We start from the raw sequence: 11,892 nt of genomic DNA on the forward strand, positions 1-11,892 counted from the left end.
AAATTACAATTGTTTTTGTAGTAATCATATAACATAGAAGCAAAGAAAAGGGAATTTAATTTTTTTTCCCCACAATATTCCAAATCTTTTGTAAAGCTTCTTTATTCTCAAGCTCCTCAAGTTCAAAGAGGTAAATTTCCTTTAGAATTGATCTAATTAGTGCACAGTGTTTACAAGCTGCTCTGTTAGGTCTTGGTTTGTTAGAGAATGGAAATGAACAAACAAACAATATCATGTCAGGGAGACGGCTGCTTGGTAGAAACCTTTAAGACATCTGCCATAGAACTATTCAATATATAATACAAAAATGAAGAGCAGAGAATTAGAAAAACACAAAACATTGTTGGAATAAAAAAATAAAAAAGCTCAGACGACTTTTTTTTTCTTAGGTGATATAAAGAGATAACATTTGGAATGAGATGTTCTGGTCAGATGAGACAAAAATTTAACTTTCTGGCCTCAATGGAAAACATCTTTCACTTAACTAGGATTATGCATCACCCTGATAGTCACTACATAACTCAGTGGTTTCAGAAGGACAGAACTGTTTTCAGCAGGCACAGCTGTATAGGTTAGTAAGAAAAGACTTGGATAGTGGTTCTACTTCCATTAATCTTTGGGGTTTATTATAAGCTTCAGAGGGGTTCCATATAAAAGCATGCAGTTCTTAAAAAAAAAAAAAAAAAAAAAAAAAGTGCACCGTTTGGTTAAGAACCTAGAGCGACCAGGAGGCCGTTTTAGGTCAACTTTAGATCATTGGATCGAACACCTTTAAACAGTCAACAGAAATCAAAATGTTGATGAAGAGATATTCTTTTATAGAATGACGCAAACTCTAGAACTTAATCCAGATAAGCTATGGCTAGACTAGAAAGTCCCCTTCTGTGCTGCTTTGTAATTGTCACTTAACACCGCACTTGAGTTGGTCAGTTTTAAGTTCATAGGGCTTACAATGCAGTAATTGAGACCTAAAAATGAAATGGTCTTCATTTTCACCATTGCATCTTAAAATCTGCAAACATGCCACACCCTTTTAGCAAAATATGCTTCATAATTTCACTTAAGATGATCCATTCTGGCCTTGTGGCAGGCTGTCCCATCATTGCTGCTCCAAAGTCCTCTGCTTCCATCTAGTGGTGAAACCTTAAACTGACAAACGTTAACAAAAGAGCACAGCTTTGAAATCCTTATAAATAAAAACAAAATTTTATTGGCAACCACAGGGAGAGAATGCATGAGATCTACAGGAGCATTTATTTGAATGAAAAAGCTAACGTCTTATTTACAAAGTCTACTAATTAATGTGAACAAGCCCAGCACATGCAGACACAAATGTAGCAAATAGCCTATATTTATTTCACAGGTAACAAAAGCTTTCTGCAAGATGGGCCTCACTGTCAGCCAAATGAACAGCCCCTCACTGCTGCTGTGGTCCCGACAATCAATGTACGGACTATCTGTGATAAAACAGAGTGATGGGAATGTGGGCATGGCGACAGAGATCCTGCAGGTAGGTGATTGAACCCACTCCAGAGGTATCCTTACGCAAAAGGAAGAAAAACTGATTGATATTGATCAACCAGATGAGAGGATAGTAGTTTAAACAATTAGTATTATCAATAAAAAGCAAACACCTGTAAATAAACACATTTACTCTTTGCCTACTGTAGCTTTTTTTGTTTTATTTCAGCAGAGGTGTTGCAAGGGATGGAGAATTTCAAACCTCTTCATGAATAACACTGGCTCTCCGTTACCCAACCCCCCTTCAGATAAAATGCACCGTGACGGAGACATCTAGGTGCACACGCACTGAGCTCAGGTTCTTTGCTTAAAATACTTTAACAATCTGAGAACTGAAACCGTGATTTATCCCATCTTTCAAAGCTAGACATGACTCAAAAGGCTGCAAGTGCAACAGCATTCCACTGCTCCAGGAAGCAGACATGTAACATTTTCTCATTCATTCTTCATCAGCAGCACAGCACTGTCACTTCTCAGACACCATAATGTGCATGTGTTTACAGAGCTTAAAAGGAGATTGTCTAGAGGCGCTGTTAAGGGTGATCAAGAGCTCAGAGTCGTGTCTCCTCCGAGCGTTTGGTTGCGGGAGCAGGCAGGGAGCTGCGTTGGGAAATAACCGTCTGATTGGGACACTTTCACAGTCAAAGGCACTTAAAATTTGGCTTGGGAATTTTGCCTGGAGACACAAAAGCCACACCAAAATCTTCCTTCTAATGACATTTAAAGTTGCATTTAAACTTGAATCTAAGACACCCAGACGGTAAATATAAGAACGTGGCCAACTTTGCAGGGAGATTATAGCAGAGGCAGAAGCAACCATCCTTATTTGGCAAAGAACCGCTCAAAACTACAATCAAACAGTGTCGCACAAGCGCTGAATGTTGACAGAAAACAGAGAAGGTGTTTGATGCTGGGAAGCAGCACACTGCAGTACCGTTAGATTCCTGAAAACCAATAAGAAGAAACCTTCATGATGCACACAGACTCAGAGCATGTTCGTTGTGGCTACTAAGAAGGCCCGACTCGGATGGAGAATCCACCCGCTGTTAGAGTAGTGAGACTCCAGTTGTACGGGTGGGGGGTTGGTGCTGTACAGGAGGATACATATGTATGGTAGTGTACATGATGGTGCAGGGGGCGGTAGTGAGTGGAGAAAGCTGGATTACTTCACAGAGGCAGTGCAAAGGGGGACTTTTGAGGACCCCTGACTGAAAGGGAGGGGGAGGAGGGCTGAGGCCAGCGCTGCGACCGGGCAGAGGTGGTGGTGAGGGGGGGGGGACTGTACTTTCAGCTTCTTCTTGATTTTGAGTGCTGGATGAGCCACTGCAGTGTGATATCTGTAAGATACATTCAGATAAAATGAGAACAGGGTAATCAGGGAATCGCTGGTAAAATAAAGACAATACGACAAAGAAAATCTATCTAATCTATTCTTTTTTTTTTATATATTTTAAAACTAAACTATTTCAATGCACCATTAAGCAGGGAAACTGGTGCTTGTAAAGAAGGCCAAGATTAATAGTATCTGCTTAATTAAACCTAACTTGGTTTATATCACATGCTGTGAGAGTTTCCACAACAGGGGGAAAACATTTAAAAGCTAATATAAGGCATCAAATAAACTCATTTCAGAAGAATGCAATTAACCTCAAATTTCCAACAGATAGTGTTTTTTTTTTGTATTATGCAATAACATGTTACTCCGAGTGCTTTAATAAAAGTTCTGATATAAACAACTAAAATCAATAAGTCAAGAGAAGCAGAAATATACTGAGCCCCAGTGATTTCTCACAAACCTTACTTTACCTAAAACTGACAATTAGGCTTTTAACAAGAAAGATGGGTTATAACTGAGCTGCTGTAAGAGCACATTTAACTCAGTTAAATATTAGGATTAATACATCTGGCCTCCTCTTAAATTCTGACCAGACAAACTTCCCCTCTGCTAGTTACCTATGTTGTCTTTCTCCTTGCAGGACACAGAGTAGCAGCAGATCTCTCGGTCCTGAATGGCAGAAAGGTTCCTGCGTAGATCAGGAAGGTACAATAAATAAGGAGAAACATGAACACTCAAAGTAGTAAATGAGTAATCAGGCGTTACGTTATGATACAACATGTGACATTAGTCAGTTAAAGTTGGAACTTAAGGTCATACAAATAAAATGAAATAAGCATTCCTCACATTTTTTCAATGAGCTGCTTCTCATCCAGCGCATTGGGTAAGTCCCGCTTGTTACCGAGGACTAAAACCTAAAGGAAGGAAAGGAGGGAACAATCATCAAGTTTTCCTCACTGCAGCTGAATGGTATTAACCAACTACATGAGACTCCATTGAGTCAGTTATCCTGACTTAGTGGGAAAAAAGAAGAATACCATTTATGGCTGGAGTCACTTGACTCACAAAGAAAAACTCTGAAGCTAAGTTAATTATGTGAACACCAGGTGGTTCCACTCCAAGATAGGGAATCTTACAGGAATTCCTTGTAGTTGTGGTTTGTCTAAGAGGTTGTGCAGTTCGTTTCTGGAAGCTTCTATTTTCTCTCTGTCTGCTGCATCCACCATGTAACTGAGGGAAAAAAAATAGATGGGAGTCTAAAGTGTTAAACTGTATTTAGCTTTTGTTAGGCTTTCACATGTGCAGGGAGAGGAAGGGAAATAACTTACACAATAGCATTGACTCCCCTACAGTAGCGTTCCCACATGCTTCTGAAGCGCGGCTGTCCACCTATGTCCCAGATCTGAAACAGGAAAGCACAAAATAAAAAATGTTTCTTCCAACATTTAACTGGTTTCTAAGCAGTTCCAGTTCAAAGGTTGTTACATTGAGGTTATCAGTGAGGTGTAATTAGTTAAAATTAGAAGGGAAGTGAGATGAAATTTTAAAGAAAACCGTGTTTTCTACATGTGGGGACAATGTCTGCAGTTGATTGACTTTAGTAGGAAAACTAAAATATTGTAGCAATGTTACTTTGTTTAATCCTTTTAAGCTTTCAGACTATGTTACAGAGTGTGGGGCATTGGGAAATGTTAGAAGTCTTTATGAAGTCCTACAGTTAAACTAAATATCTACATCTTTTGGGCTAAAGTGTCTGAAGTGCAACCAGCACATTCTGTAAAAGATCGATTTCTTTCCTGGTAAAATAGAGGTTAATGGAACAAATAATCTGCAGTTTTAGATTGATTTGGTGCCTCCCCTCAAAAAAACAATACACATTTGTAACACCAGGACATGCAGTGGAGGCAGGTGGAGCCTCTCTTTATTGTATCAGAGTCACAAACAAAAACCTCAAATGGAAAAATATAAAACACAACAAAAAATATATATTTACCAGACTTTTGGTTATCTTTCTTATTTTTATGTAAATGGGACTTAAACATTGCATGACTTGCATTTCAAAGCAAAGGGGAAAACTATTCTTTAGACAAATGCAACTGTTTTATTAAAAGAAACAAAAAACACCCAACATCCTGGCATTGCTGCTGAGAAATGACATGTTCTATGAGTTTCAGATCCTTAATCACAGATCCGTGTTCTGCAACAAACATAGTCAAATACTGCATGATGTTTTGATTGTGATGGTGGGAAAAAACACCCACAGATCACATTAAAAAGGGTTTGCACTTATTTTGTAGCCTAGAAGAAATTTCAACAAGACCTTTTTTGTCTGTAAAGCAAAAATCTTTGTCTTAACTGAAGGGAATACATGAAGAGATTTAGCAAAGCTAACACCAGTAGCCCTGCTAATAGAGGATGCTAATCCAATTGCAACTCATTATTTCTCAGACACACAGGAGAATTTTTCAGTTGTAAATAAATATAGACTACTTGAGGCTAGAAGGCTAAATAAAGCTTGGATTGATTATAATGTTAGCATAAATCTGCTACAACTGGTATTAAAAGTTCAAAGATTTAACACAGCTGGATGACACCAACTGGATGAAATACTATCAGTAAATCTCCATGTTTGTTTATAGTGAAATAACAGCACAGCCTTGTTTACTAGCTTACCTTTATTGTTACGTTGCCCTTAGTGACCTTCCTCATGTTGAAACCCACTGTGGGAATCATGTCTTCACTGAACTGCCCCGACTGCAAATGAGAAATGCAAGAGAAAAAAGGCACTGCATATTAGTGAAAAATTGAACAAGTTATCATTTTATCTAAAGCCTATGGGGTAAAAGATTGTGGATATAAATCACAGCTTGAATTATTACCATTTTAGGGATGGACATACCCTATAGATTCATTGGAAAACATGTACCATCTTGGCCCATTAATCACTGAATGAAAGCATTATGCTGTCTAATCACAACAAAGAAAACCTTCCTTAGTCTTTTGTTTCTGTAAGTCTAACTTTGAGCACCTTTATTATAAATGACCCAAACAGATACAGACAGTGGGTATTCAGGAACAAGTCAGGCAGAAATCAATTGCTTAAAGGGGTCATAGAATGCAACACCAAGTTTCCATTGTCATAGATGAATAACGATAGTTCAGTGGGTGAAATGGTTGACAGAGAAGTTCAAACCCCATAGACGCCTCCTTTCTCTGCAAATCTCTCAATTCTAAACTTCCACCATAAAACGGGCGAATTCAAACGAATCACCGAATTGATGTCAATTCCGGGATGTTGCCTTATTTGGTTCTGGACTGTACTTCTGTCACACCCCGAAATTGACATACAATAAATGCAGTGATCCAGGCTGCACGGAAAAAGGGGAAATTTTTACAGTCTTCCCAAGGAACCAAAGACTCGACAGGCATAGATTATTTTTGTCTATCAAAAGATCCCTGACTGGAACGCTGACTGGAACACACCAAGCATTCGAACCGAGCCATGAGCTCCGGGGCTGTTCCGGGAACCCCGGCACCCGGAGACGGAGCGACCAAACCCGACCCGGTGACCTTATGCTAGCAGGCGGGGGGAAGCACGGGGCCGCGGCTACCGTCAACAGGTCAGGTTCGGTCGCTCCGGACCCAGACCAGGCCCAGAGCTCACGGCTCGGTTCTGCTGCACTGTAGTCGACCAAAATCCTGGACGATTTTGAAATTCACCCCAGATATTTTATAGGTTTGAAAAGTTCGACATGTCCAAGAAAAAGAGGACCTCTGTTTACCCTTCTATATCAACAATTTCATGTTTCAGTGAGTGAGTGCTTGTTGCTATGATGAGTCGTTGCTCTGCAGCTTCGCTTGTTGTAAACCAACCAATCAGCGCACAGCTCATCTAAATATTCATGATCAAACCATAAAAGGAAGAAAACATGTCGTTTCATTCTAGGGCTTTTAATCAGGCTTGCATTAGGGCTCATTGAACAGCAAATATGCCATTTTCAGTCCAACCAATGTTACACGCCCTATTCAGAGACCTTAAAGACCAGCACCAAATACCCTATAGAATCATTCTATCACCCCTTTAACACTTTATGAATACTTGTCACTACCACAGACACTTTGCATTTGCACTGCTCATGTCATTCACAGATTTTTTTAGATCATGTTTTTTTACAGAGACTTTTTTTTATAGTTGAGCCTTATGATAGACTTTAGATAGACTAAGAAAAGCAAAGCGACTCAGATAGTCAGATACTTTCCTTCTAGTCTTGAAAAACAGCCCCATCCACACCTGTTGCTGCAGGGTACCACTCTGCTAATTGCATTTCCCCCATTTACAGCCCATTTAGGGGCCTGGAGGCAGTTTACTAAAAACTTGCCTTTGCTGTCACTAATGAACATTACAGAAATTACTACTGTGCAAACTGAACTGCACCACAAGCTGATAACATGTGGTAAGCCATGTATTTTTAAGACTTTGGGTCAAATATTAATTATTGTTCTATCATTAGTTCAATAACAAAACATTTACTGTTCTTTTAAAAGGTTAACCAAATAAAAACAATACATTTATCAACAGCTTTTAAGCACCAAATATTAAACACATTTGCTGTTCTGTTCTGTTCTTCATACAGTGATGAGCCTGATAAGCTAGCATTAGTTAGCTACAGATCTGCTTCAGTAACCAGCCTGCAGTCGGCTGCTTAACAGACATGCAGGAATGAGGGACGGCTGGGAGTTGTGCTGAAAAAGGGGCGTCGGACAACAGCTAGTCACTGCTAGGAGGTGGAGTCACTGTGCATGCAGATTGCATTAATAACAGACTCTATTTTTTATTACTATTAAATCGCTGTGTCCTGGGCTTAAATGACCACTATAGAAAGCTAGGTAGTCTTAGCCTACACTAATAGCTTTAAAAGCTCCTATCCTGTACTCATCCAGAGAGCTTTGTCTTTCCGACCATAGCCTTTATTTACGCTCTTGGTTTTTCACGAGTCTGACTACAGATTCTCTGTTTTCCTAACATACAGCCAGGAAGGCCGCCATTGCCATGATGACTGTGGTACTATGGGGACACCACCCATGTAGAGAAGAGTTAAAAATGAACCCTAACCAGATGAAAAGAGTTTGGTCCAATAGAACAAGGTAACATTTTCATCATCCTGACAGATCAGGTTTTTGGCAAGCAGTCTACAGCTAGATGTGGCTAATCTATCTGTTTGGGAAAACTCAAACAATGGAGACTTTTTGCCATTGCTTTTAAATGACCTTAAGCTAAAGATTCGGTATTAAGATTAACTTTTAACCGTTAAAGAACTTTTAACCGTTAAATGTAAAACTTTGGTATGCCTTCATACAGGTATAAAGACATACCAAGAAGGCATCTTATTATGCCTTATTTTATATCTTTATGCTGTATTTTAGTCTTTTATTGTGTTTTTTTTATCTTTAGCTATGTTCAGCACTTATTATTGTTTTTATACACTCTACAAATAAAGTTTGTGATGCTGATGATAGTAGCGGGCCTAAACCAAACATTTTAAAGTTTTTCATGAGCCGTTTTGTATTAAGCTTATAAATCATGTTAGGATGTTCAAAAAAGTAGTGACTGTGGAGTTTAGAAACAATAATACTTGAATGTGAGGCTCGTCTTGGCATTTTGCCAAATCCTAAAGGACCCAGCTGTGAGAATAAAGAGGTTTAGTATTTAATTTTAACATTAATAGTAATGGTTTAGAGCAGGGGTCTTTAACGTTGTCCAGGCCAAGGATGGAGAGATGGAGCCGGGACACCCTAATTATATATATTGCATGAAATTGTGTTATATTAAACCGGTCCAATAGTCACTCTATTAGAGATGGAGTAATATAACGAAAGTTATTTCTCCCTGGGATTATTAAAGTATTTCTGATTCTGATTCCTGGTTGATGGGGAAGGGTAGTGGGAATAAAACGGTGTCCAGCTTGAAAGAGCTCCCGTGTGTCGCTGAATGTGTGCATCGATGACTCAAAGACATCTTCTGCCTCCATTTATCTGTTTACTACAGTGTTTTGAATTCATGTTAATATGTATATAAAGACATTTCAATTAGTGGAAATTATTACAGGGGGGAATATAAAAAAAGTCTAATCAACCAAAACTTTTGCGACCTCCATGCAGTACCTCCTTGGACCCCTGTTGAAGACCTCCGGTTTAGAAAATTATTAGGAATTTCATCAGGAGCAAAAAACAAAACAAAACAAAACAAAAAAAACTATAAAAAACAGCAAATGGAGTACTGAAAGGCCCTCCGATCAGCTGCCTTATGTGATGTCATCAGTGGCATGCCCATTAGGGAACTGGTTTTTCAGATGGTGCCTTTTTATCTTCCTCTAACACTAGTTTACAGAAAGAAAACAAAAATCATAAAACTTTCCTCTTAAACCGATAAACTGAATTTAAGATTTCAGTGAGTTAGCAGAAAGGTCTGTCTGCTAGCTCTAAAATGCTACATATCCCCAAATTACATGACTAGTCACTGACGAGCAGTGATATTGTTTAACCCCTCCTCAATCTATAACAGGATTACTAAACAGGTCCAACAGCGTCAGGAAGCAATCTGTCTGACAACCAAACTATCCACAACTGTGATTAGGCAACATTTCCAAAAACTCAACTAACATCTTGACATAACATGAATAAATGCATAACTATACATGGTTGTTTCATCTACAGGTACAACAGAAACAAAAGAAAACCAAACAAAAAAACGTAAGGTTACAAATTGTTTGTAATTCGGTGATTTACAACACAGACCGCCTGCTGTCAGCGTTCAGCCCAGAGCGGTGTTGTGGACACACCGGTGTTATGCCGAAAAATGCATCCCTGCCGAGACATGCGTCCCCAGTCGCGGGAGCGCGCCTTGCTCTGTACAACTGCATATCGACGTGGAAAACGGATTAAAACATGACCAATAGAGTTACTTGTTGTTGTATTAACGATATAAAAGCGTTCAAATGTTCCTCTCGTGGGAACAAAATGATGTTATTTGGCAGAAAAGTACGGGTGTTATGAACAACATAAATAACCAATTTTTTTTCCCTAGGTTTATTTAATATAACAACAAGTAGCTCCATTGGTCATATTTCATCCGTTTTCCTCGTCGATATGCAGTAATACAAAGCGAGGCGCGCTCCCGCGACTGGGGATGCATGTCTTGGTAGGGATGCATTCTTCAGCATAACACCGATAGCTGCTCCAAAGCTCTGACAGCATGGTCACATGACCCGTTGTATTAGTAAGCTCAGTCATACCGAGAACTTCGTCATTCTCCAACACCAGCTGTTTGAAGGATTTGCGAAAGTTCGTACTCTCACAGTTTCTCATCTTAACACATCTAATAAATGCTTTCAAGCAACAATGTTACGATATTATTTTTTGATCAGAAGAGGCTTAATACATTGTGTCACAGATACCTTCACCCTTTCCCAGGTAGTAGCCTGGGCCCACTTTATGCGTCTTTGCTAACGTTGGCTACTTACAGCGATCACATTGACAAAAGTAGTTTTTCCCGAGTACTGAAGTCCAACTAACGTGAGCTCCATCTCTTCCTTCCAAAAAAGCGAGCGGAACCAGTCTAACAGTCTGTTAATGAGGGCCAGCATCTTGGAGGAGTCAATAGCCGCAGTCTCTGTTGTCGTCTGGAAAGAAGCCGCTAACTGCTTTGTCATATCATGTGATCCCCTGACAACAGGCGTCTGCTCCCGTTTCTTCTTCTCCTCAGGATCACAATCGTTACTCTACTGCCATCTTCCGGTGGGAACACCCTTGGCCGTTGTATCGCTTCCGTGAAAACATAAACCTGCCTTAGTTTTGTCCATATATTTTGATTCATCATCATGTCTATGAGTTTTCTCTTTTCCTCATGTAAGCAGAAAAGCAATATAAAGTATAATAACAAATATTAGCCATTTTAATTTAAGTAACCTTTGTTTTCCTTCATAAACCAAAATTTAACAAAACAATATTTGATTTTATTACTAGTTGAATATTTTATAATATGAGAAAATAATGATGGAGTATTGGAAATAAAGTTTTATTTTGATTGTATATGAAGCAACTATATACATCTAAAAGAAAAACAAATGGGGCCTTTTGTATTGCATTTTTAATATTTTTATTTGATAGATATGAAATTAGATTTATATATTTTATAAATATATATATATATAGATTTATATATATTATTTTAATTAATCAGTGTCTCAGAAACCTGAATTTTGTTAAGGGTTAAATATTCAAAACTGTCATGAACTAATTTACTCAAAAGACCTGTAAAGGTTTCCTTAGCCTCTACAGATTCCCCTTTCGACTGAAATCTCAGGATTAATGAAGAGGATTAGGGGCACTAAAAAAAAAGTTAGCTGAGTTTTACATTGTATTTCAATTTTAATATGAGAAAAAAAAGTCAGAATTCTGACTTTTTTCTCAGAATTCTGACTTAGAATTTTGGATCTTAATGTAGATGGGCACCAGCTTCACTGACAAAGATGTGAGTTGTTTGTGAGTGGGCCAGTAACACATTGGTGGAAAATGATGCAATTAGGTAACTTTTTACGTGATGCTATTTAACACAAAGATGCTATTTAATTAATGGAAGGGCAAAGGGTGATTAAAACAAGATAGCTAGTTTAGTCTTTAAAACAGACATGGCTACGCCTTGATGCTAACATGTTTGTTAGCTGTAAGAATTCAGTCAGAATTCAGAGATTAAAGTTAGTATTCTGAGGTTAAAGTCAGACTTTTTTGGAATAAAGTCAGAATTCTTAGGAAAAAAGTCAGAATTTTGAGGTTGAAGTCAGAATTCCTAGGAAAAAAGTCAGAATTCTGAGGTTAGAGTCAGTATTCTGAGATCAAAGTCAGAATTCTAAGAAAAAGGTCAGAAATCTTAGGTTAAATTCAGAGTTCTAGTTAGAACTCTGAAAGTCAAGTCAGAACTCTGGGAGTCAAGTCAGAATTCTAGTTAGAATTCTGAGATTAAATTCAGATTTCTAGTT

General features: G+C 38.4%; 1 protein-coding gene across 1 annotated transcript; it reads right to left on the minus strand.

Annotated features, from left to right (window-relative positions):
• Positions 1-1,178: 1,178 nt before the first annotated feature.
• Positions 1,179-10,595, minus strand: LOC107095653 (ADP-ribosylation factor-like protein 8B). Its single transcript, XM_015391838.1, has 7 exons — positions 10,378-10,595; positions 5,531-5,611; positions 4,186-4,259; positions 3,994-4,087; positions 3,704-3,771; positions 3,475-3,545; positions 1,179-2,858 (listed from the first exon to the last, which is right to left on the minus strand). The coding sequence occupies exons 1-7, from the start codon at positions 10,564-10,566 to the stop codon at positions 2,809-2,811; spliced, it is 627 nt and encodes a 208-aa protein (XP_015247324.1). The 5' UTR covers positions 10,567-10,595; the 3' UTR covers positions 1,179-2,808.
• Positions 10,596-11,892: the final 1,297 nt, after the last annotated feature.

Source organism: Cyprinodon variegatus, unplaced genomic scaffold (assembly GCF_000732505.1).
Source record: "Cyprinodon variegatus isolate N-32 unplaced genomic scaffold, C_variegatus-1.0 Scaffold561, whole genome shotgun sequence".
In the NCBI taxonomy this organism is placed as follows: Eukaryota; Metazoa; Chordata; class Actinopteri; order Cyprinodontiformes; family Cyprinodontidae; genus Cyprinodon; species Cyprinodon variegatus.